Source organism: Schistocerca serialis, chromosome 2, assembly GCF_023864345.2.
Source record: "Schistocerca serialis cubense isolate TAMUIC-IGC-003099 chromosome 2, iqSchSeri2.2, whole genome shotgun sequence".
NCBI classification, from domain to species: Eukaryota; Metazoa; Arthropoda; class Insecta; order Orthoptera; family Acrididae; genus Schistocerca; species Schistocerca serialis.
This window is the reverse complement of record NC_064639.1, coordinates 323623531-323649949: the sequence shown is the minus strand read 5'-3', so window position 1 is coordinate 323649949 and position 26419 is coordinate 323623531. Positions and strand designations below refer to the sequence as shown.

The 26419-nt window shown below is 44.9% G+C and overlaps 1 protein-coding gene and 1 non-coding gene across 2 annotated transcripts in view; both read left to right on the top strand.

The window, feature by feature from the left end:
* Positions 1–8837: 8837 nt before the first annotated feature.
* Trnat-cgu (transfer RNA threonine (anticodon CGU)) lies at positions 8838–8912 on the top strand. The gene has a single exon. It is a non-coding gene; the product is annotated as a tRNA-Thr (tRNA).
* Positions 8913–9305: 393 nt separating this feature from the next.
* Positions 9306–26419, top strand: part of LOC126455536 (uncharacterized) — a 31371-nt gene continuing 14257 nt past the window's right edge. Inside the window, exons 1-2 of the mRNA XM_050091287.1 lie at positions 9306–9506; positions 20751–20886. Coding sequence (XP_049947244.1) covers positions 9357–9506; positions 20751–20886 — 286 coding nt within the window. The 5' untranslated portion in view covers positions 9306–9356. The remainder of the gene's footprint in view (positions 9507–20750; positions 20887–26419) is intronic.

Sequence of the window (26419 nt, the reverse complement as noted above, 5' to 3'; positions counted from 1 at the left end):
CTGCGTAGAACCTCCTCATTCCTTACCTTATCAGTCCACCTAATTTTCAACATTCGTCTATAGCACCACATCTCAAATGCTTCGATTCTCTTCTGTTCCGGTTTTCCCACAGTCCATGTTTCACTACCATACAATGCTGTACTCCACACGTACATCCTCAGAAATTTCTTCCTCAAATTAAGGCCGGTATTTGATATTAGTAGACTTCTCTTGGCCAGAAATGCCTTTTTTGCCATAGCGAGTCTGCTTTTGATGTCCTCCTTGCTCCGTCCGTCATTGGTTATTCCTTAACTTCATTGACTTCGTGACCATCAATCCTCATGTTAAGATTCTCGCTGTTCTCATTTCTACTACTTCTCATTACCTTCGTCTTTCTCCGATTTACACTCAAACCATAGTGTGTACTCATTAGACTGTTCATTCCGTTCAGCAGATCATTTAACTCTTCTTCACTTTCACTCAGGATAGCAATGTCATGAGCGAATCGTATCATTGATATCCTTTCACCTTGTATTTTAATTCCACTCCTGAACCTTTCTTTTATTTCCATCATTGCTTCCTCGATGTACAGATTGAAGAGTAGGGGCGAAAGGCTACATACAGCCTTGTCTTACACCCTTCTTAATACGAGCACTTCGTTCTTGATCGTCCACTCTTATTATTCCCTCTTGGTTGTTGTACATATTGTATATGACCCGTCTCTCCCTATAGCTTACACCTACTTTTTTCAGAATCTCGAACAGCTTGAACCATTTTATATTGTCCAACGCTTTTTCCAGGTCGACAAATCCTATGAAAGTGTCTTTATTTTTCTTTAGTCTTGCTTCCATTATTAGCCGTAACGTCAGAATTGCCTCTCTCGTCCCTTTACTTTTCATAAAGCCATACTGATCGTCACCTAGCGCATTCTCAATTTTCTTTTCCATTCTTCTGTATATTATTTTTGTAAGCAGCTTCGATGCATGAGCTGTTAAGCTGATTGTGCGATAATTCTCGCACTTGTCAGCTCTTGCCGTCTTCGGAATTGTGTGGATGATGCTTTTCCGAAAGTCAGATGGTATGTCGCCAGACTCATATATTCTACACACCAACGTGAATAGTCGTTTTGTTGCCACTTCCCCCAATGATTTTAGAAATTCTGATGGAATGTTATCTATCCCTTCTGCCTTATTTGACCATAAGTCCTCCAAAGCTCTTTTAAATTCCGATTCTATTACTGGATCCCCTATCTCTTCTAAATCGACTCCTGTTTCTTCTTCTATCACATCAGACAAATCTTCACCCTCATAGAGGCTTTCAATGTATTCTTTCCACCTATCTGCTCTCTCCTCTGCATTTAACAGTGGAATTCCCGTTGCACTCTTAATGTTACCACAGTTGCTTTTAATGTCACCAAAGGTTGTTTTGACTTTCCTGTATGCTGAGTCTCTCCTTCCGACAATCATATCTTTTTCGATGTCTTCACATTTTTCCTGCAGCCATTTCGTCATGGCTTCCCTGCACTTCCTATTTATGTCATTCCTTAGCGACTTGTATTTCTGTATTCCTGATTTTCCCGGAACATGTTTGTAATTCCTCCTTTCATCAATCAACTGAAGTATTTCTTCTGGTACCCATGGTTTCTTCGCAGCTACCTTCTTTGTACCTATGTTTTCCTTCCCAACTTCTGTGATGGCCCTTTTTAGAGATGTCCATTCCTCTTCAACTGTACTGCCTACTGCGCTATTCCTTATTGCTGTATCTATAGGGTTAGAGAACTTCAAACGTATCTCGTCCTTCCTTAGTACTTCCGTATCCCACTTCTTTGCGTATTGATTCTTCCTGGCTAATGTCTTGAACTTCAGCCTACTCTTCATCACTACTATATTGTGATCTGAGTCTATATCTGCTCCTGGGTACGCCTTACAATCCAGTATCTGATTTCGGAATCTCTGTCTGACCATGATGTAATCTAATTTAAATCTTCCCGTATCTCCCGGCCTTTTCCAAGTATACCTCCTCCTCTTGTGATTCTTGAACAGGGTATTCGCTATTACTAGCTGAAACTTGTTACAGAACTCAATTAGTCTTTCTCCTCTTTCATTCCTTGTCCCAAGCCCATATTCTCCTGTAACCTTTTCTTCTACTCCTTCCCCTACAACTGCATTCCAGTCGCCCATGAGTATTAGATTTTCGTCCCCCTTTACATACTGCATTACCCTTTCAATATCCTCATACACTTTCTCTATCTGTTCATCTTCAGCTTGCGACGTCGGCATGTATACCTGAACTATCGTTGTCGGTGTTGGTCTGCTGTCGATTCTGATTAGAACAACCCGCTCACTGAACTGTTCACAGTAACACACCCTCTCCCCTACCTTCCTATTCATAACGAATCCTACACCTGTTATACCATTTTCTGCTGCTGTTGATATTACCCGATACTCATCTGACCAGAAATCCTTGTCTTCCTTCCACTTCACTTCACTGACCCCTACTATATCTAGATTGAGCCTTTGCATTTCCCTTTTCAGATTTTCTAGTTTCCCTACCACGTTCAAGCTTCTGACATTCCACGCCCCGACTCGTAGAACGTTATCCTTTCGTTGATTATTCAATCTTTTTCTCATGGTAACCTCCCCCTTGGCAGTCCCCTCCCGGAGATCCGAATGGGGGACTATTCCGGAATCTTTTGCCAATGGAGAGATCATCATGACACTTCTTCAATTACAGGCCACATGTCCTGTGGATACACGTTACGTGTCTTTAATGCAGTGGTTCCCATTGCCTTCTGCATCCCTCATGTCGTTGATCATTGCTGATTCTTCCGCCTTTAGGGGCAATTTCCCACCCCTAGGACACGGGAGTGCCCTGAACCTCTATCCGCTCCTCCGCCCTCTTTGACAAGGCCGTTGGCAGAATGAGGCTGACTTCTTATGCCGGAAGTCTTTGGCCGCCAATGCTGATTATTTATCAAAATTTAGGCAGTGGCGGGGACCGAACCCGGGACCGAAGGCGTTTTGATTATAAATCAAAGACGCTACCCCTAGACCACGGTGCTATACGAATATGCTACATTGTAGACGGATTGATATGGATTGAGGGTGTGCTCAGCAGAATCATCGAGGATAGGAGTATGTGGAAAACTTTGACCGAATGGAGGGACGGGTTGGTAGGTCATGTACACTGTCTGATCAAAAGGAATCCGGACACGCCGATGTAACACGGAACTGACCACTTGATTTCACGAGAGGTGGACCTTCAGGGTGGTTAGTATTGTGTAGTCAGCAGAGTAGCAGTAACAACAGAATAAAGTGGCCAGGAGAGCTTAGTGACTTCAAACGTGAACTAATCATTGGATGTCACCTGAGTAACAAATTTGTCACGAACATTTCGATCGTTCTAAAGCTGCCTGCGTCGATTGTTGGTGACGTTATTGCGAAGTGGAAATGTGAAGGAACAACCACTGCTAAACCACGACCAGGCAGACCTAATGTACTGATGGACAGGGACATGGCGGATGGTGATTGTGCAAAATCGCATGAAATCAGCGGATGAAATCACTCGTGAGTTACAAAGTGCTACCATCAGTCCAGCTAGCAGAATGACTATGCTAGGGAGTTAAAAAGAATGGAGTAATGTGGTCGAGCAGCTCCTCATAAGCCACATATTTCTGTAATCAACGCTGTCTTTGAGGTGATGTAACAGCTACTTTTATGGACAGTGGATTACTGTAAAGGAGTGACTTGCGGTGATTTGTCGCGCTATTCCTTCTCGCAGACCCGTTGAATTGGCGTGGGTTTGACGTCGCCTGTACAACGATACCTGCCAGGTGCCAACAGTGAAGTACGTAGGAGGTGGCATTACTGTATGGGGGTGTTCTTCGTGGTTAGGGTGTAGTGCCCTTTTTTACGCTTAAGAGAACGCTAAGTGAGAGAGAATATGGAAATATTTTACAGCATTGGGTACTGCGTACAGTTCAGAAACAGCTCAGAGACTATAGTTGTTTGTATCAGTATGACAATGCATCCTGTCATAAAGTAGCACCTGTGAGTCGATGGTTTATGGGCAATAACATTCTTGAAATGGACAGGCCTGACCAGGACCCCGACCTGAAGTCAGCACAATAGCTTTGAGATGAGTTAGAACGTAGACTTACTTCTAGACCGCAGTGTCCAGCTTCAGTATAATCTCTGATTTCACCTCTTCAGATAGAATGGGCTGCCATTCCCGCCCATTAATAGGTGTCCCTATAATTTTGACCAGATGGTGTATTAAAAGGTCACGGTGTAACTTCCACGGAATGAGAGGGAGCTATAGAGTGTAAAGACCATAGGGGAAGATAGAGATTCGAAAATATCCAAATGTAAATGAGGAGGTAGGTCGCACAGGAGCCGAATTCGTAGTGGGCCACATCAAGCCAGTCAGAGGACTAATGACTCAAAAACTCCCTTAGGTGTGTATTGTGTATTAAACCTGGGACCTGCCAACGACAGAGGGATTTTGTCCCACTGTAGCCCTCAGTGGTTTATAGCCCCACAACAGGCCACAGCAGTCCACATACCCCACCACCACATCACATCGAACCCAGGGTTATTGGGCGGTTCGGCCCCCAGTGGACCGCCCCTCCCCCCCCCCCCCCCCATGAATGCCTCATACCAGACGAATGTAACCCCAAATGTATGCGTGGTGGAGTAATTATGGTGTACGCATACATGGAAACAGTGTTTGCACAACAATCGCTGACACACCGGACGTCGACACTAATCTGCCTGGCGGATTCCCGCTCGGGAAGCAGCGCGCAGACCGCGCGGCTAGCCGGGCGGGACTAAGGTATCTGGGTAGTTGTCCCATATTGCGAACAGTAATTGTCCTATAACACAAGAAAAGTTCATTAGCGTGATTAAAATGCGTGGTAAAAAGATACCAGCGGTAATATTCGCTTATGCCATTTCCATGTTCACTGAAAGTGAGGAAGAATTGAAGGGCCTATTTAATGTTATGAACCGTGTAATAAGCACACAATATAAACTTGGTATCCGAAAAAAACGAAAGTAATGAGGAGTATCAGAAAAGAGGTTCTTTACAAACTTAGCATCAAAATTGGGGGCCACAATGTAGACAACGTGAAGGGATTCCACTACCTTAGAAGTAAAATAGTACACGAAGCAAAGAAGACTTAAAAGGGAAGAACAGCAGAGGCAAAGGCATAAGTCGTTGGCCTTGATTTGAAGAAGACGTTTCAGACATTTTGTACGGAAGTGAATCGTGGATTGTGGGATCGAGGCGTGTGAGATGTGGTTTCGTAGAAAGATGTTGAAAACTAGGTAAATAAATGGAAATGTCGTGTGGCTAGGGCCTCCCGTCGGGTAGACCGTTCGCCTGGTGCAGGTCCTTCGATTTGACGCCACTTCGGCGACCTGCGCGTCGATGGGGATGAAATGATGATGATTAGGACAACACAACACTCAGTCCCTGAGCGGAGAAAATTTCCGACCCAGCCGGGAATCGAACCCGAGCCCTTAGGATTGACAGTCTATCACGCTGACCACTCAGCTACCAGGGCGGACGAAAACTAGGTGGACTGATAAGATAAGAAATGGGGAGGTTCCCTGGAGAATCAGCGAGGAGAGAAACGAGTGGAACACATTGACAAGAAGAAGCAACATTATGATAGGATATTTGTTAAGTCATCAAGGAATAATCCATTGAAGCTGCGAGAGCTATATAAGGTAAAAACCGTAGAGGACACCGAAGATTGGAATACTTCAAACAAACAACTGATGTCATTGAGTGGTTCTGAGAAGAATCAGTTGGCACAAGGCAGGAATTCGTGGTGGGCCACATCAAAACGGTCAGGAAAGGAATTCGTGGTGGGCCACATCAAAACGGTCAGGAAAGGAATTCGTGGTGGGCCACATCAAAACGGTCAGGAAAGGAATTCGTGGTGGGCCACATCAAAACGGTCATAAAGCATGTGACTGAAGAAACACACTACCTTGTATTATCTTTTTTCCGTCCAGAGACCCTGTCGCTCAATGAGCGACCGCCGCATCATCCTCTGCCAATGGCGACACTGGATGCGATATAAAGGCCCATGGGTTTTGTTTACCGCCTCCCAGTCGCTCTCAGTTTTCGTGACCTACTCAGTCAAGTACAGCTACTACTCAGTCAAGTAGCTCATTAATTGGTATGACGAGGCCGAATGCACCCCCATTCCAGTGCTTGCACTAAAGAAAGCTCCTTGGCAGTGTCGGGAATCGAACTCAGGTCCTCTGCATGGCAGTCAGCCGCACTGGCTACTCTGCTACGGAGGCGGACGCCTTGTGATATACGCAAAGCTAACTTATCGACTGACGTACCATACCTGCCCGTCAGAGGTAGGCAGCTTGGTTCATAAGCAGTATTGGACCTAAAACAGTCCCTTGATGTATCCTGAAAGCTAATTTCAAGTCTGAAGAAGGGTACCTGTCAAACAAAAGGTAGAACTGTTGGACTGGACTTGACTCGTTCTGCTCTAATGTACGAGTAGAGTGCCAGCGACACCTTGGTCTGTACGAACTACACTGAGGGAAAGAGAACCACAGTATCAAGTAGGAGTTGTGCGACATAAACGAAAGTTGGTAGGCGGTTTTCTACGTCTGCAGGATGGTGTGTATTCCAGTTTCGCACCAGTCGCATAAGGGTGGCGTTAAATACACGATGTTAACGTTAGTTAATTTTGACACTGGACTTGGTGAGTTGATGTTAATCAAGAATGCCTTTAAGGCGACAAAGACGTCATTATCAAAATCTCACTCATTTTGAAGAATGCTGTGTAATAGGGCTACGAGAAGCTGGATGTTCCTTCTGCGATACTGCAGAAAGACTTGGCAAGAATGTAGCCATTGTACATGATTATTGGCAGCGATGGTCACGGGAATGTACGGATGCTAGAAGACCGGACTGCGGACGACCACGTGGCGCTATCGAGAGAGAAGACCATCGTGTTCGGGGTACGGCCCTGGTGCATCGTATTGCATCTGCAGCATCAATTTGAGCTGTATTTGGCACCACAGTGACACAACAAACCGTTACAAATCGGTTGTTTCAAGGACAGCTCCGAGCCAGTGGGCCTGTAGCGTGCATTCCACTGATTCCATACCCCGCCATTTGCGTCTTCAATAGTGTCTACATCTACATCTACATCTACACTCCGCAAGCCACCCAACGGTGTGTGGCGGAGGGCACTTTACGTGCCACTGTCATTACCTCCCTTTCCTGTTCCAGTCGCGTATGGTTCCCGGGAAGAACGACTGCCGGAAAGCCTCCGTGTGTGCTCGAATCTCTCTAATTTTACATTCGTGATCTCCTCGGGAGGTATAAGTAGGGGGAAGCAATATATTCGATACCTCATCCAGAAACGCACCCTCTCGAAACCTGGACAGCAAGCTACACCGCGATGCAGAGCGCCTCTCTTGCAGAGTCTGCTACTTGAGTTTGCTAAACATCTCCGTAACGCTATCACGCTTACCAAATAACCCTGTGACGAAACGCGCCGCTCTTCTTTGGATCTTCTCTATCTCCTCTGTCAACCCGACCTGGTACGGTTCCCACACTGATGAGCAATACTCAAGTATAGGTCGAACGAGTGTTTTGTAAGCCACCTCCTTTGTTGATGGACTACATTTTCTAAGGACTCTCCCAATGAATCTCAACCTGGCACCCGCCTTACCAACAATTAATTTTATATGATCATGCGACTTCAAATCGTTCCGTACACATACTCCCAGATATTTTACAGAAGTAACTGCTATCAGTGTTTGTTCCGCTATCATATAATCATACAATAAAGGAGCCTTCTTTCTATGTATTCGCCATACATTTGTCTATGTTAAAGATCAGTTGCCACTCCCTACACCAAGTGCCTATCCGCTGCAGATCTTCCTGCATTTCGCTGCAATTTTCTAATGCTGCAACTTCTCTGTATAATACAGCATCTTCCGCGAAAAGCCGCATGGAGCGAGAGCTTTTTGGAGGCCAGCGTGGAAATCTGTTGTGTTTTCTGATGGAAGCTGGTTCTGCCTCGGTGCCAGTGGTGGCCGTGTGGTGGTCAGAGGGAGGCCAGTTGAGGGCCTGCAACGGACGTGTCTGTGTGCTAAACACGCCCGACCTAAACCTGGAGTTCTGGTCTAGGGAGTGGTTTCATATGACAGTAGGAGCGCTCTCGTGATTATCCCACGCACCCTTCTCGCGAAACTCCGCGTCAGTCTGGTGATTCGACCTATTGTGCAGCCATTCTTGAACAGCATTCCAGGGAGTATTTTCCAACAGGATAACGCTCGTCCAAATACCGCTGTTCTAACCAACCACGTTGCCTTGGTCTGCTCGATCAGCAAATCGGACTCCAGTGGAGCACGTATGAGACATCGTCGGACGACAACTCCAGCGTCATCCAGAAATGGGATTAACCGTATCTGAAACTTCCTGGCAGATTGAAGCTGTGTGTCGGACCGAGACTCAAACTCGGGACCTTTGCCTTTCGCGGGCAAGTGCTCTACCAACTGCGCTACCCAAGCACGACTCACGCCCCGTCCTCACAGCTCCACTTCTGCCAGTACCTCGTCTCCTACCTTCGAAACTTTACAGGAGCTCTCCTGCGAACTTTGCAGAACTAGCACTCCTGAAAGAAATGATATTGCGGAGACATGGCTTAGCCACAGCTTGGGGTATGTTTCCAAACTGAGATTTTCACTCTGTAGCGGAGTGTACGCTGATATGAAACTTCTGCAAGGTTCGCAGGAGACCTTCTGTAAAGCTTGGAAGGTAGGAGACGAGATATTGGCAGAAGTAAAGCTGTGAGGACGGGGCGTGAGTCGTGCTTGGGTAGCTCAGTTGGTAGAGCACTTGCCCGCGTAAGGCAAAGGTCCCGAGTTCGAGTCTCGGTCCGGCACACAGTTTTAATCTGCCAGGAAGTTTCATATCAGCGCACACTCCGCTGCAGAGTGAATATCTCATTCTGGAAACATCCCAGCTGCTTTCAACATTCTGGATGTTACGCCAGTTATTAATGTACCAGTATTTTCCATTTGCAACGACTTATCTTTCATTAACCTGTCATTCTGCAATATTAATCACGTCAGTATGTGGCCTAGGGAACGTATTCCCGAATTTTCATTACTCTACATGAATTATTTTTTGATGTTGCGATTTTTTCCGTCAGTGTATATTGCGGGGGCGCGGCCGAGAGGTGAAGATGAGATCGTCGACCCCCGTGGGAGCGCAGCACGAGGCAGCGCGCTTCGCGGAAGGACGGCCGGTCGGTTCGCCGGGCCGGGCGCCGGCTGCGACTGCAGGTCGATATATAAAGGGCCGCGCCGACCGGCGCCGCATCCGCCATGGCGCCCCAGCCACGCTCTCTCTGCTCGGGTCTGCTCGTCCTGCTTCTGCTGCCGCTGCTGGCCGCTGCCGACCCTGTTCCAGCCGACACATTCGTGACTGAGGGATGCGTGCCCTACAAGCCGACGGGCACGCCCGCGGACAGCGCGGTAAGTCGCAGCTGAGCTCGCGGCGCCTGCCGACACGCCCTCCTCTCGCACCGCGGGCTGGCACAGTTGCTCAAGTTCCTCTACCCTCGTGTCTGCGCTCACGCATTTGTCTCAAGTGGGCACGCGCCGTCTCCATTGTGTGTGTGTGTGTGTGTGTGTGTGTGTGTGTGTGTTTGTGTTTGTGTTTGTGTTTGTGTGTGTGTGTGTGTGTGTGTGTGTGTGTGTCGTTCTTAAGGAGGGCAGGTAGGGGGGGAAGAGTCGGTCTTGTGGGGGCGGGGGGGGGATAGTAGTGGAGCAAGCGGGATATTAACTGAAGTGTTCGATACCATGATACCATTTAGCCGACTCACCAACCTAGCTGCCGTCTTTGAACCTAACCTAGACCTCAGGCTACGATACAGATCAGTCTATCACTTTATCTAACCTTATGTGATTTATTCGTTGACATAGTTAGCTCATAACCAAACTGTCACCTTCCACCCTAACGTACACCTCGGGTACAGATAAGTCTATCACCACAATACACATTCTAGAAACTAAAATAGAAATGTTGTCAATGTTACGTTCCCTTTCTGTTTGCACAAACACACACGGCGTCACATAACCCACCATCGATATTTTATGGGATGAAGCCGACATCCAGTATCGGTAGGTTCAGTTGTCTCTTAAGCGAGTATGTGGTACAGGAGAAGGGTCACACAAGGACGCTTATGGAAAGAAGTATTGAAAAATTCATGGCACATTAAAACTTTCTGCCGTACTGAGACTCGAACCGGAACCTCGTCTTGAAAGCAATTCGTTTACGGACTGAGATGTCCACTCACGCCTCACCACTCTCACCACTCACGTTCACACCCCTACTTCCGCACCTCTCTCCTGGTGAAATTTAAAGAGCTGCGTCCGAAGTTCAACAGAGGCAGTCTTATTATGGCATTGCCTTGTCGAATACAGTGGTGGAAATTTTTCAAGTGTCAGGAGTCCCAGTCCAGAAACAGTTTTAATCTGCCAGAAAGTTTCAAAGCACTGCCTGCTCCGCTGCACGGTGAAAGAAACATTCTGGATGTAAATGTTGTGTGATCCTTAGGTTAGTTAGGTTTGAGTAGTTCTAAGTTCTAGGGGACTGATGACCGTAGATGTTAAGTCCCATAGTGCTCAGAGCCAATAATAATAAGTAAATGTTGTTGTTGGGTCGAAATGGGAAATAAAACTGAGGGTAAAAATTTTATACTGTCTGCAGTTTTAAAACACTATTGCTATGTGTTTACCTTACCACCCCCTCCCCGTCTTTCCAAAGAAATATCCTGTTCCTCCCTAGATTCTGCCATTCTGTAAATATTTTATGTTTATATTCATAGATGTGTGAAAGGGAATGAAAAGGTAAAGAATAGACAAATAACTAACATACGACACATACTTTCCTTATTTCAAAATTAAAAAGCATTTGGTATATATTAGTGTACATTTTGATTCATTTGGGATGTTTATACCTTTATGTTCATGTATGTAATTGTGTCATGGGATGTGCATCTGATTCTGTGTGTGACAATACCTTGCTTCTTTAAGTAAAGGCGTTGTATACGAGAATATGAAATCGAATTTCTTCAGTGATACTCTACATTTGTTTGTGTTCCTTTGAGTGCAATAAGGGGAAGGGTGTGTTTGTCTATGTGTGTGTGCGTGTGCGCGCGCGCGCTGTGTGTGGGTTCAAATGGTTCTGAGCACTATGCGACTTAACTTCTGAGGTCATCAGTCGCCTAGAACTTAGAACTAATTAAACCTAACTAACCTAAGGACATCACACACATCCATGCCCGAGGCAGGATTCGAACCTGCGACCGTAGCGGTCGCTCGACTCCAGACTGCAGCGCCCAGAACCGCACGGCCACTCCGGCCGGCCTGTGTATGGGGGTGTGTGGGGGAGGGGAAGGTGGCCACGGCGGGGTAGGCGTCAGCGGAAGTAAAGAAAAATAAACATTGAGATGAGTATAAAAGGATGATTGCGGACAAAACCTGTTACCTGCTCTTAACTTTCTTTTTAACGCATTAATTTACATGCTTGCAGAGGTCAAGTGCCGCTATATGCGCTAACGTTGTTTTTATATACCGGATGATTTATCTATACTGTTAACGTAAATTTTTCCCAGCCGTTGAAGATAACGAAACAAGGAATTCGATAAGTTATGGAACGCGAAGAGTCGTGTAAGTTACCATCTCATCAAGCGTGTAAAATTTTATCCTCTGAGATACTGAGGCAGTTCAGTTTTTTAGTATCGAATAGTGTATTTTTAACGGCTTGAGAGGTCCACGGATATGAAAAATAAAGTGACATAAAGAGTTTCCTCAAGGAGAGGCGGGAAAATGTGCTAAATATGATGACAAGACTGGCAGAACCGCGAGGGTCCCGCTGCATTACACAATGTTTACTTGGAAAAGTAGCTGAAACCACGCAGTACATGACAGTCTTGTTCCTCACATTTAATATGTAAATCATTTTCCATCTCCTCCACCCCCCCCCCCCCCCCCCAATCGCCTACTATCTTTGGTTTTTACTGCAATCGAAAGCCTTGAAAAAAGAAGAGAAGGGTAATATGATGCTTGTAATAGGTTGGAGAGCAACTCTATGTAACAGCTGCTCTCCATACTATAACAAGTATCATATTACTCTCCTCTTCGTTTTCAAAGTTCTCAATTAGAGCAAAAACCAAAGATAGTTGCTACAATATCTTGGTTATTGCCACTGACCACAAAGCACCTTTTTATCAACAGCCGAAAACGTCATTTCAGTAACAGTAACCGTAGATTCCACTTAACGCTCATGGAGAATTTATCAAAAATTTGAGAAGGTATACTTTAGTTAAAACCTACATTCATTTCTCATTATGCAGAAACAGCTTTGCTCATGCGTGTACGAGAGAGAGAGGGGGGGGCGGCGGAGGGGAGGGGGGTGGAGAGAGGGAGATTTATTTGTATGTTTGTTTTTAGCACATAGCAACAGCTAAAATTAATCAGCTGACAGATCACGGGGAAACAAGAGAAAGAAAATCATCAGTAAAGCATAATTCTCAGTGTTTTCGGCGCACATTAAATTATAGTTTACATCCCGCGGTAGTGTTTAACTATTTGTCTAATTGATTACTAAAGTATTAGTTTAATTTAAATGTACCGGCCACAAAATGGCGGAATGGTATAAATAAAGAAAAACACCTGTTTGAAACAAAATAAATTTTGTGCCCTTAATATGTAATAAATACCTGGTGAACTCAGTTTTTGTTTTGCTCCTTAAGGATTATTTTCTGTTCTAGGAGTTCTATCGCTAGTATAAAATACAGATGAATCAACAAATGACTATGGACTTTGTTACAGAATTATATTGCCACTACTCCGAAGCAACAGAGAACTCGAAAATATACCAGTTATTGTATGTAAGTGTGCTTTCAAGATGGTAAGGACGGGCACATTTCAAGATTTTTCTCCTCCTGAAACTAACATGGACGCTTAATGACATTTTGTTGATGATATACAATCACCAAAACTTTTACTAGAAACGAAATTAAAAACTTAAGTAACTATTGTCCAAAATTATTGAGGTTTTAAATGCGTACCATTTTCCGTTACTATAGTTTCTTGGCACACAATGTCTTTTCGGGTGCATTTTTAAAATTATGTTGTAATGTATGTTACCTAGAGTGCAAAAGATGTTCACCCAAGAAGTTTTTCCTATAATCGTGGTGTTAGTTAAGGACGTCTTTGCGGAATATTTATAAGCAAGACAACCGTGCCTAAAGCTAACTTGACCACTAAACACAAAAACATGACTTTTTTTGTTTGTTTGTTTGGTCGCCTTAGATCAGTGGAATAACAAAGGCCTGTTTCAGCTCAGTATCTGCGTCTCAGCAATGAGGCTTTCCTGTCGTGCAATCATTTGCATTCCACACGTTACTCCACTCACGCCATCATTTCTGCACCCTGATGTCATTTCCTTAAAGTCGAAGCGCAACAAAGGAACGAAGTGCGCTCAGGCACATTTCCAGGATGCCGAAATCTTCGCACAGAAAGAGCTCTTGCAGAATGAAAGACGCATAGAGGAATGCTGATTCTTTCCCCATGTCGTTTTAGCTTACTCTTGCGTGTACATTACTCTGAGACTTGGGCTTATGCTTCCACACGATCATTCGGTAGGTACAAGTTAGTCAACCCTCAGGTTCCAGTGACATCGATAGCTCCGTGATGCTAGGCTAGCGCACGCCGCCGGCATCTGTCTCGTTTATTGATCCCACCTGTCTGCTTCCAGTAACAACGCACGTGCCTCACCGACCTCCCCTGCTGGGTCATACCAAACGTGTCTTACGCTTCGCGCAATATACTCGTTATCATTCGTTCTGTTAACACTGCACGTCCTGTCAATAACGGATTCGCTACAGACTTGATGGCGGAGGACAAGTTCTGGAACTGTATTTATGCTCTCCTATTCATTATACAAGACACGGCAGAGGCTAATTACTCAACCACATATGAGGAACAAAAAAAATGGTTCAAATGGCTCTGAGCACTATGGGACTCAACTGCTGAGGTCATTAGTCCCCTAGAACTTAGAACTAGTTAAACCTAACTAACCTAAGGACATCACAAACATCCATGCCCGAGGCAGGATTCGAACCTGCGACCGTAGCGGTCTTACGGTTCCAGACTGCAGCGCCTTTAACCGCACGGCCACTTCGGCCGGCCATATGAGGAACAAACTGAGGGTATCAAAGCGAAAGGAGGAACGCTGAACTCGGTTTTCCAATGTTCCTTTACAAATAAAAATCCAGGAGTATTACCCCAATTTAATCCTCACAGCACTGCAAAGATGAATGATGCAGATATTCATGAAATGTAATAGCAGTTGCGAATACGAACAACCATCAGCTGTATAACGGAAGGACGACAATGAAAATCTGTGCCGGACCGGGGCTCGAACCCGGACTCCCGCTTTACGCGAACGGTTGCCTTAACTGCTTTGGTGTCCGTGCACGACTTACGGCCAGTCTTAAACTTCCGGGACGTGTCACAACCTATAGTCTTACTCATGTAATTCCCGTACAGGCGAGAACACTTCAATAGAAAGTTGCTGCCCGGTATCGGCAAGAACTGCGACAATCGTGTGAGTGGCGTTGACAACGGGCTGAAATCACTAAAACCGAACAAAACTTCATGACTCATGGAATCCCCTGTCAGATTAGATTCTATATTGACTTTCCGGATGAGTTGGAACCTCTTTTAGCCATAATCTACTGTAGATCGCTCGAAAAAAAACTGTGCCCAATGACTGGAAGAAAGGACATCTCACACCCGTCTATAAGACAGGTAGCAGAAGTGATCCGCAAAACTACCGTCGTATCCCATTGACGTACGTTTCTTGTAAAATCTTCGAACACATTCTGAGGTCAAATACACTGAAGAGCCAAAGAAACTCGTACACCTGCCTAATATCATATAGGGTCCCCGCGAACACGCATAAGTGCGTAACACTGGCATGGATTCCACTAATGTCTGAAGTAGTGCTGGAGGGAATTGACACCATGAATCCCGCAGGGCTGTCCATAAATCCGTAAGAGTACGAGGGGGCGGTGATTTCTTCTGAACAGCACGTCGCAATGCATCCCAGATATGATCAATAATGTTCATGTCTGGGGAGTTTGGTGGGCGGAGGAGGTGTTTAAACTCAGAAGAGTGATCTTGGAGCCACTCTGTAGCAATTCTGGACGTGTGAGATGTCGCACTGTCCTGTTTGAACTGTTCAAGTTCGTCGGAATTCACACTGAAAATGAATGGCTGCAGATGATCAGACATGATGCTTACATACGTGTCACTTGTCAAAGTCGTATCTAGACGTATCGGGGGTCCAATATCACTCCAACTGCACACCACCCACATCATTACACAGCCCCCACCAGCTTGAACCCTGCTGACATAAGGGTCCATGGATTCATGAGGTTGTCTCCATACCCGTACACGTCCATCCGCTCATTACAATTTGAAACAGTCATCAACAGTTTCGGTATGAACCGCTTGTGCGTTGCGTCTTATAATATTGCTCATGTGTAAGACCATATCAAATCAGACTACAGGAGATACTGAAAGTATACAAAGAAGCGAATCGTGAATGTTCACAGGTATGTGCGACTCACAGGCGAACGTTACGTAAATATTGCAAAACCTGAATTGGTAAACTGTTGAAGATAGAAGCCAACAATCGCGTGACCGAGTGAGGTGGCGCAGTGGTAACGACACTGGATTCGCATTCTGGAGGACGATGGTTCAAATCCGTGTCCGGACATCCTGATTTACGTTTTCCGTAATTTCCCTAAATCACTTCAGGCAAATGCCGGGATGATCCTTTGAAAGGACATAGCCGATTTCCTTCCCCATCCTTCCCTAGTCCGGTGGGACCGATGACCTCACTGTTTGGTCCTCTTCCCCCACCCCCCTCCACCCTCCCCCCAACCAACCAACCAACTAAAATCGCTTGAAAACTCGCATACAAAATTTCAACAACCAGTATTAAGTGAAGAATCCAGAGATGAATATCCCGCTACTTTTCGATGCCGTAGGGATCGGAACATAAGATTTAGACTAACTATAGCACGCACAGACGCATTTAAGCGGTCATTCTTTCCGTGCTCCACAAAGGATGGAACGGGAAGAAATCCTAACAGGCGATACCACACTAAGTACCCACTGCCATACACTTCGCAGTGGTTTGCAGAGTATGTACGTAGATATAACTGAAGATTTTTTTTGTTTACATACGGAGCGTGGTAACTATAATTCCATAAGCCTCCCTGCCCGCTAAAGAAAGAACGATTAGGATTTAACAACCCTGACAAGTAGATCATTACCGACGGAGCACAAGCTCGTACTGGAGAAGGATGAAGGAAATCGGTCCTTAAACTATAGACAATACTTGGCAAATTTATGTGCTACTTCGTTTAGCCCTTCCAACGAAAACGGTCACTACCACAGACATTAGCTGAAATACACTACTGGCCATTAAAATTGGTACACCAAGAACAAATTCAGTTGATAAACGGGTATTCATTGGACAAATATATTACACTACAACTGACATATGATTACATTTTCACGCAATTTGGATGCATAGATCCTGAGAAATCAGTAGCCAGAACAACCACCTCTAGCCATAATAACGGCCTTGATTCGCCTGGGCATTGAGTCAAACAGAGCTTGGATGGCGTGTACAGGTACAGCTGCCCATGCAGCTTCAACACGATACCACAGTTCATCAAGAGTAGTGACTGGCGCATTGTGACGAGCCAGTTACTCGGCCACCTTTGGCCAGACATTTTCAATTGGCCAGAGATCTGGAGAATGTGCTGGCCAGGGCAGCTATCGAACATTTTCTGTACCCAGAAAGGCCCGTACAGGACCTGCAACATCCGGTCCTGCATTGTCCTGCTGAAATGTAGGATTTCACAGGGATCGAATGAAGGGTAGAGCCACGGGTCGTAACACATCTGAAATGTAATGTCCACTGTTCAAACTGCCGTCAATGCGAACAACAGGTGACCGAGACGTGTAACCAATGGCACCCCATACCATCACGCCGGGTGATACGCCAGTATGGCGATGACAAATACACGCTTCCAATGTGCGTTTGCCGCGATGGTGACAAACACGGATGCGAACATCATGATGCTGTAAACAGAAGCTGGATTCATCAGAAAAAATGACGTTTTGTCATTCGTGCACCCAGGTATGTCGTTAAGTACACCATCGCAGGCGCTCCTGTCTGTTATGCAGCGTCAAGAGTAACGGCAGCCATGGTCTCAGAGATGATAGTCCATGCTGCTGCAAACGTCGTCGAACTGTTCGTGCAGATGGTTGTTGTCTTGCAAACGTCCCCATCTGCTGACTCAGGGATCGAGACGTGGCTGCACGATCCGTTACAGCCATGCGAATAAGATGCCTGTCATCTCGACTGCTAGTGATACGAGGCCGTTGGGATCCAGCACGGCGTTCCGTATTACCCTCCTGAACCCATCGATTCCATATTCTGCTAACAGTCATTGGATCTCGACCAACGTGAGCAGCAATGTCGCGATACGATAAACCGCAATCGCGATAGGCTACAATCCGACCTTTATCAAAGTCGGAAACGTGATGGTACGCATTGCTCCTCCTTACACGAGGCATCACAACAACGTTTCACCAGGCAACGCCGGTCAACTGCTGGTTGTATATGAGAAATCGGTTGGAAACTTTTGTCATGTCAGCACGTTGTAGGTGTCGCCACCGGCGCCAACCTTGTGTGAATGCTCTGAAAAACTAATAATTTGCATATCACAGCATCTTCTTCCTGTCGGTTAAATTTCGCGTCTGTAGCACGTCATCTTCGTGGTGTAGCAATTTTAATGGCCAGTAGTGTAAATATTAACGGTGACACGAACACACTGACTGCTCCACGAGCTACACACTTTGCATACATCATGTTTTAATCAACATCTCTACGCAGCTGAGGCAGGTTCTGTTATAGGTCTCGCTCATGACGCCAGTACTCCACCGCCAAGCGAGTTACACGGAGGTGATAGAAGTCATGGGATGGCGATATGCACATATACAGATGGTTGTAGTATCGCGTACACAAGTACAAGGGCAGTGCATTGGCGGAGCAGTCATTTGTACTCAGAGTGATTCATGAGAAAAGTTTTCCGAAGTGATTATGACCACACGACGGGAATTACCAGACTCTGAACGCGGAAGGTAGTTGGAGCTAGTCACATGGGACATCCCATTTCCGAAGTCGTTAGGGAATTCAATATTCCACGACCTACAGTGTCAAGAGTGAGCCCAGATCACCAGATGTCAAACATTACGTCTCACCACGCGCAATGTAGGGCCTGCACTTAATGACTGAGAGCAGCGGCGTCTGCGTAGAGTTATCAGCGTTAACAGATAAGCAACACTAGGCGAAATAACCGCATAAACCAATGTGGTATGTACGATGAACGTATCCGCCATGACAGTGCGGTGAAAGTGGCGTTAATTGGGTATGGCAGCAGATGATCGACATGAGTGCGTTCGCTAACAGCACGACTTCGCCTGCAGCGCATTTCCTGGGCTCGTGACCATATCGGTTGGGCCCTAGATGGCTGGAAAACGGTGGCCTGGTCAGATGACTGCCGATTTCAGTTGGTAAGAGCTGATTGTAGGGTTAGAGTGTGATGCAGACTTTAGGAAGCCATGAACCCAACTTGTCAAAAAGGCATTTTGCTAGCTGGTTGCGGCTTCATAATGGTGTAGGTTGTACTTACGTGGAATGGACTGGGTCGTCTGGTCCAACTGAATCAATCATTGACTGGAAATGGATATGTTCAGACTTCATGTCCCAAACAAGAATGGAATTTTTACGGATGACAATGCGCCACGTTGAAAGATTCCCGTCAAACCTCCTTGCCTAGGGACGCCAGATGAAAGTTGATGTCGACTAGCCCTGAATGAAAATTGCGCAACGGATAACTGGGGAGGGGAGCTTGAGAGCGCTACCTAGAGACCGTGCCCTTTCTGTATGATACTAGACAAGGGGCTGGAGGGCTCACACGCTGATGTGTGGGTCCCTGCATTCTATATGTTTTATTTTAAATGAATTCCTTTAACTTCTTTGTGATTTTTAAGGTATGTTAAAGATTGATGAAAATTGATTACCTGTTTATTTTAAACATTATCACTCGACTTTACAGCGATTGCAGCAATTGTTCCAGTTTACAGATATTACAATTTTACAACCTACAGCTCGGGTATATTATATACTAATCTGCGGGCAAGACGGAATTGCGTTGGCCAAATGTATACCACCAAAGTCTCCTAATATTTTACATAGGACATCCACTACGTGAGGAGGATAACGGGCAAACTGGGGACCAGAAACATTAGCACAGGGGGTCAAATTTCCGAAATTAAACGAGAACATTCATTTCCTTACACAATCCGAAGCTGGAAATAAAAGAATTAGTACAAGTGTTCAAATACCTCTCTTCCATGCTTGAACATTGAGACAAACGCACTGAGGCCACGTCTGCTCACTTACCCGTCTTCTGTAACAGTCCACCAATATGGCGGGCACCCGGAGGTCTTCCTCGGCCCCGGTGGAGGGGATGGTCGAACCACTTGGCCGTGACCAGCCTCTCCACCCCAGATCTTGTGACACTGAAACGTCTTTGACTTTTACCTGCCTGTGATGTCTCTCTGATCCCCTACCCAGGAGTGAGGTTGGCACTACTATACTACAGAACTACTTCCCAACTAAGATTTGGCCACGCTTTACGGAAAGGTGTGTGGAGGATTAGGAAAGTTCACGTGCAGATTCACGTACAAGAAATGCATAATACACGTCACATATAAATACGTATTATGAAGCCTGACACATTTCTTTCCACCCGTCCACACGGGTTCTATTGCACCCGCGGCCGGCAGCGTCGTGCAATAAAATTGGCGGCAGAGCCGCCTCTGTTTGTATTTCTCGGTGCGAGCGAGCAGCGAAACCTGCTGCTTGTAGAGCAGAAACTACTGTACCGTTTCAATGTCACCTGACCACAGTTGTCTGCGATTGGTTTGATGACATTCTGGGCAATTTCAGTGAATGATGTTGCCGCCCACATCAACCAACATGAATCCCATCGAACATTTGTGAGACATAATTGGAAGGTCATTTCATGCAGAAAATACTGCACTGACAACCCTTTTGTAATTATGGACAGCTATAGAGGTAGCATGGCTCAATATTTTTGCATGGGAACTTCCAACGACTTGTTGAGTCCCTGCCACGTCGAGTTGCTGCACTATGCCGCACAAAATAAGGTCCGACACGATTTTAGGAGGTACCCCACGACTTTTCTCACCTCGTTGTACATCTCAATGATGACATGACTCCTTGCTCGATTAATACAGACTGTATCGTTACTTCGGGTTGAACGATAATGTAGTTGTTGTGGTATCCCGGTCCGATGAATGATTTGATGCAGCTCACCACGCTAGTCTATCCTGTGTACTCTTGTATTGCGTCCATATCAATTTTGATATATCAACGTTTTACTGTAATTGGGTAGCGATACTGTATATCATGCAACTGTGATGTCTTGCAGAGATATCATTTTCGTTTCTCTACCAGTGTACAACAGCTTCCAGCAAAACCGACCTTCCTCGATTAGCCGTAAATCCTCTGTAACTGTGTCTGTTGCCCCGCAGGCTGAAGGCCGTTGGCTGGTGCTGATGGGCTTCTCGGCGTCCAACACAGTGCGCGCCTACTGCCAGAAGGTGACCGCCAAGGCGGGGTCGCGCCCGGGGCTGCTGCGTCTCTACTGGGAGCTAAGCAAGACAGAGGGTGAGTAAGCCCTCCTGCCGCAGCACGTCACACGACACGAGCACGTCACTTCTATTTTAGATCCAACGTGCAGCTCAAGGTTGTCACTTACATTTACTCCTAGCAATATCAACGTATTTTCTGTAACGCGCTTTACGAAAGGGATGTGGGTGGCGGAAGCGGGGATGGTGGGGGGGGGGGGGGCGTACCTTATGCCTACCATAAAAAAATCGTTAATTGTGTTGACTTATATAAAAACTATACTTTTTAAAGAGACACTCATTTGCAAGTAGCGTCCAGAACCCGAAAATCTTTTAGCTCACTCGTTTCAATATCGGCGCACTTTCAGTAACTTTTGCTACCGACGAGGGGGAGGGGGAGGAAGGTACTTTGTGCCTACCGCAAATTTTTTTTAAATGGAAAATTCGTTACTTGTGGTTTTTTACTCATAACATATTTCATAAAGAGATTCTGACGTGTAGCGCCACATTTCGAAAGCTTCTATTCTCTTCTTGTCTAAACTATTTATCGCCCATGTTTCGCTTCCATACATGGCTACACTCCATACAAATACTTTCAGAAACGACTTCCTGACACTTAAATCAATACTCGATGTTAACAAATTTCTCTTCTTCGGAAACGCTTTCCTTCCCATTGCCAGTCTACATTTTATATCCTCCCTACTTCGACCATTATCATTTATTTTGCTCCCCAAATAGCAAAACTCCTTTACTACTTTAAGTGTCTCATTTTCTAATCTAATTCCCTCAGCATCACCCGACTTAATTCGACTACATTCCACTATCCTCGTTTTGCTTTTGTTGATGTTCATCTTATACCCTCCTTTCAAGACACTGTCCATCCCGTTCAACTGCTCTTGCAAGTCCTTTGCTGTCTCTGACAGAATTACAATGTCATCGGCGAACCTCAAAGTTTTTATTTCTTCTCCATGGATTTTAATGCCTACTCCGAACTTTTCTTTTGTTTCCTTTACTGCTTGCTCAATATACAGATTGAATAGCATCGGGGAGAGGCTACAACCCTGTCTCACTCCCTTCCCAACCACTGCTTCCCTTTCATGTACCTCGACTCTTATAACTGCCATCTGGTTTCTGCACATATTGTAAATAGCCTTTCGCTCCCTGTATTTTACCCCTGCCACCTTCAGAAATTGAAAGAGAGTATTCCAGTCAACATTGTCAAAAGCTTTCTCTAAGCCTACAAATGCTAGAAACGTAGGTTTGCCTTTCCTTAATCTTTCTTTTAAGATAAGTCGTAGGGTCAGTATTGCCTCAAGTGTTCCAACATTTCTACGGAATCCAAACTGATATTTTCAAAGGGCGGGCAGAAAGTACCCCCCTCCTCCCCCCCCCCCAGCTTTAGTATTGCGATGGTTTAACTGCAAATACGTGTAACTTGTTTCGGCAGAATGTTACCAACATCATTTGCCTCTTCTTGACTTCCGTTAGTACTCTGTATCAAAACGTACACATTATGTTGCGTCAGCAGTTTAGATCAATTCAAAATAGAATAAGGTAAAGGAAACACATTTTAAGCAATACAGAACACTGAGAAAATGCTACAGGTCTGTTGAGAGTGCCTATACTGAGCTTGCCTGTCCTCTTCTGGAGTACTGCAGTGCAATGTAGGATCGGCGTCACACAGAATCATCGGAAGATATCGAAAAGGTTCAAAGAAGGACTGCTCGTCTTGCACTGCTACTAAATAGGGGAGATATGATACCTGAATTGCGGTGGCAATCATTAAAACAGAAGCGTTTTTCGACACGGCAGGATCTTCTCATGAAATTAGTCACCAATTTTATCTTCAGAGCAGGAAAATATTTTGTCGGCGCCCACCTACATGGAGAGGAATGATCATCAAAATAAAATAAGAGAACTCAGAGCTCGCTCAGGAAGACTTAGGTGTTCCTTTTTCTTGCGAGCTGTCGGAGAATAGAAGGTTAGAGACATAGCTTGACGGTGGTTCTTTGAACTCCCTGCCAGACCCTTAACTGTGAATTGCAATGCAACAATGTAGATGTAGATGATTTTTTTAGTCATCATTTTTCCGACTTTTTTTACGTAAGAGGGACCATCTGTTAGAAAGTATACCATTATTATGTTCAGGCCTTCCCTTTCTGCCTCTGGTAAAATATAACGCTATGTACCAGCTCCTTTCTGTAGCGATACTCAGCCTCTAGGCCAGCGTTTCTCAACTGCCGTGTTGCGACACACTGGTGTGTTGCGAATACATGTCATGTGTGCCTCGAGAATTTTAATGTCTTCTAACATTCCCCAGATAAAATATCTAGAACTTAAAAAAAAATCACTAAATCATTTATTGGAGTAGCCCAATTTGCAAAAAGCTGCTCATCATTGTGCGTAATTATACGCATCATAAGTAAAAAAAATTGTTGTATATATTTTGTGTGTATGCTTTTTTGCATATAGAAAAAATCACATTTAAGGGTGTCGCAAATTTTGAAACGTACTTTGGTGTGCCCCAAAGGCCAGAGACGTCCGCATGTTGGGGAGGGGGGAAGTGTGCGGCTGGTCCCGGCGGAGGTTCGAGTCCTCCCTCGGGCATGGGTGTTTGTGTTTGTCCTTAGGTTCAATGGTTCAAATGGCTCTGAGCACTATGGGACTCAACTGCTGAGGTCATTAGTCCCCTAGAACTTAGAACTAGTTAAACCTAACTAACCTAAGGACATCACAAACATCCATGCCCGAGGCAGGATTCGAACCTGCGACCGTAGCGGTCTTGCGGTTCCAGATTTGTCCTTAGGATAATTTAGGTTAACTAGTGTGTAAGCTTAGGGACTGATGACCTTAGCAGTTAAGTCCCATAAGATTTCACACACAAAATAGAGACACACAAAGAGAGGGGGGGGGGGGGGGAGAGGGGGGGGTTGGAGAAGGGCGGGCTGGAATCTGTGTTAGACTTATATTAATTTCAAAATTCTCACGTATTCTGTAAGTGATTGTCTCTGATTCTACTCAACCGCACGCTAGGGGTAACACAGTGGTTTTAGTAAATACTTAATTGTTTGGTTATCAGGTTGTTCACGGGAAATTTCGTTTTCTTGTCGTGCAAGGACGTAGCCAAAGGCAGGTCCAGGAGGTTCGACCCCCCCCCCCCCCCCCCCCTCCCCGTTTATCACGTGAAAGAAATTAACAAGACCTACTTCCTGCGTAGTGAAATTGAAAGACATTTTGATTTTCAGTCATAAGACGAAAAAGGATATGCACTATCGGTAGCAAAGCCAACGATAAATTAAAACTATCTATACATCCATAGCACTATCAGCTATTGCCCATCCCTATCTTAGCCAACACCAGGCCTTGCTTGACCTTCAGTTCAGTTCTTTACTTGTAGTTGAATTTAATGTGCTACCTTTTACTGTTTTTGTGCTGTGTGTTGTTGTGGTAGTATCTAATTATGGAGAAGTTTGTGACAGCAGTGACAAACCGATTTGGATTCGTTCGCTAACGTTATGATAAGTTAAAACTAAGTACGCTCTATTATAATAGCCTATTTACTCATCTATTGCAGTTTAATGTTGGCATTGAAGTCGTTATTTGGAGGCTGCTGGAATTGTGAGGTTATAGTATTTCAGTATTTCACAAGACAGCGGAGCGGTAAATATTACAAATTACATTAAATTAAAATAAGCGCGTAAAAATACACGTCGGTTTACTTGTGTCTCCCAAAATTCGCATCAGGAAAAATATCGCCCAAACGTCGATGGCTGCATTTCTTTAAAAAGATTGCTGACTATTCTATCATTAGTAGCCCAAACGGCAAAATAGGGTCCAATCTGTTAACCCAGCCGGTACTCAGTTATGAAAACCGTTTCCGTTTCGAAACAATGGGGTATGGTTTGTGAAGAGCGGAAGGGATAATTGATGATAGCACATTATATAGTTAGTTTGTTTCTATAAGACTTTTTCATCGCGTTGGTTGAATTCGACCGAGCCGACTACACCCTACATCCCTCTGTCCCTCTTTCGTCCAAAATCTATTTACGCTCTTGTAATAGTATAATACTAATTGAAGCCACCAATTTCATGCACAATTAAATCTTGAAATATGCATGCATTCATTCACTATCAAATGACTAAACATTTAGAATTAAAGGAAAAACATGCAGTATCAGAATTCATTCTGTTGTTGGGAGGTATTTTATGTAAAAGAATGTACAATAACCAGTTTTTACAAATTCACTGACTCGGGGTAGCTCTGCGTGGCGAGCCGCTGGGCTTGCAATCCATGGATTCGGGATGCTAGGTTATTTGATTCCATCCGCCGGCAATCTTGAAAATTGTTTCTCATTTTCAGTTTAAGCAAATGCTGGAGGTTGGCTGGTCACAGGCAGTTCCTTTCAAAAACTTTTCTTTCTTGATGACAGATTCCAGTTCCCTTACAGATGCAGCCCCTCTACTTAAAAATGAAAGAAACTGTATCGAAGGCGAGCCAACCATCTCTTCGGAGACTCCCGGCATTAAAAGCCGTATGACAAATAAATAAATAAAAATAAAAAAATTTCTGTTAGGCTCATGCATTTGTCTGACGGGACATTCTTTAATGCAGAAAATGATCTTTCTTACATTGCAAGAAGTGAGAGATGTATGCTTAAGTGAGGTTGGATAATTTCAGATAGTTTGTATTTTCGCTACCAAAAATTGCTATAGCTTCTCTGTTGAACAAGTATCTCTTTAGTCCAACAAACCTTTCGGTAATAATCACGGTGTCCCAATAGATTAGGATCCGTCCATTCCTGATCACTTCCTCAGCGTTCCCGGGTTCGATTCCCGGCGGGGTCAGGGATTTTCTCTGCCTCGTGATGACTGGGTGTTGTGTGCTGTCCTTAGGTTAGTTAGGTTTGAGTAGTTCTAAGTTCTAGGGGACTGATGACCATAGATGTTAAGTCCTATAGTGCTCAGAGCCATTTGAACTATTTGAACCAACTTCCTCAGCTCAAATCAAGACTGAAAGAAGAAGTGTGTACAATGACTTTGGTGGGTGAAAGGAGACTGGAGCATGACTGCTTCTCGGTGGTTTGCCAAAGTAACGAGATTATATCTCCGCTTGGTGATAACTTTAAGACCACATTTAAAATAAAATGGTTTATCGTTCATTATAAAGATGTTCAGGATAAATTAAAAATATACATTTTTAAAGTCCTCTTTAACAAATCGGAACCCCCTCCCCCCTTTTTGAAAAAGTCTTGACTACGTCCTCGTGGCGTGGTGACGGTTTCAGCGTTCTTTTGCGGTCTTAGAGGATGTAAATCTTTAAAGAACTTTGCCGAGATAGAGTTCCGGACCGTGTCTACGACTCTTCCTTGCATAATCCTTAATAAGGCATAGTTAGGGGCAGTTCCAGCACCCAGCACAGAATAAACATGGCTGTGTTATATCTGCCGACAATTGTCCCCAGTTTCTGAAGAACTTCCCCCAAACTTGTGAACATCTTAATCTTAATAATATGTTTGCATTTGACCCGTCAAGGTTTGCTGGGACTTCATTTAGCTTTTAACGGTAGAGTGATT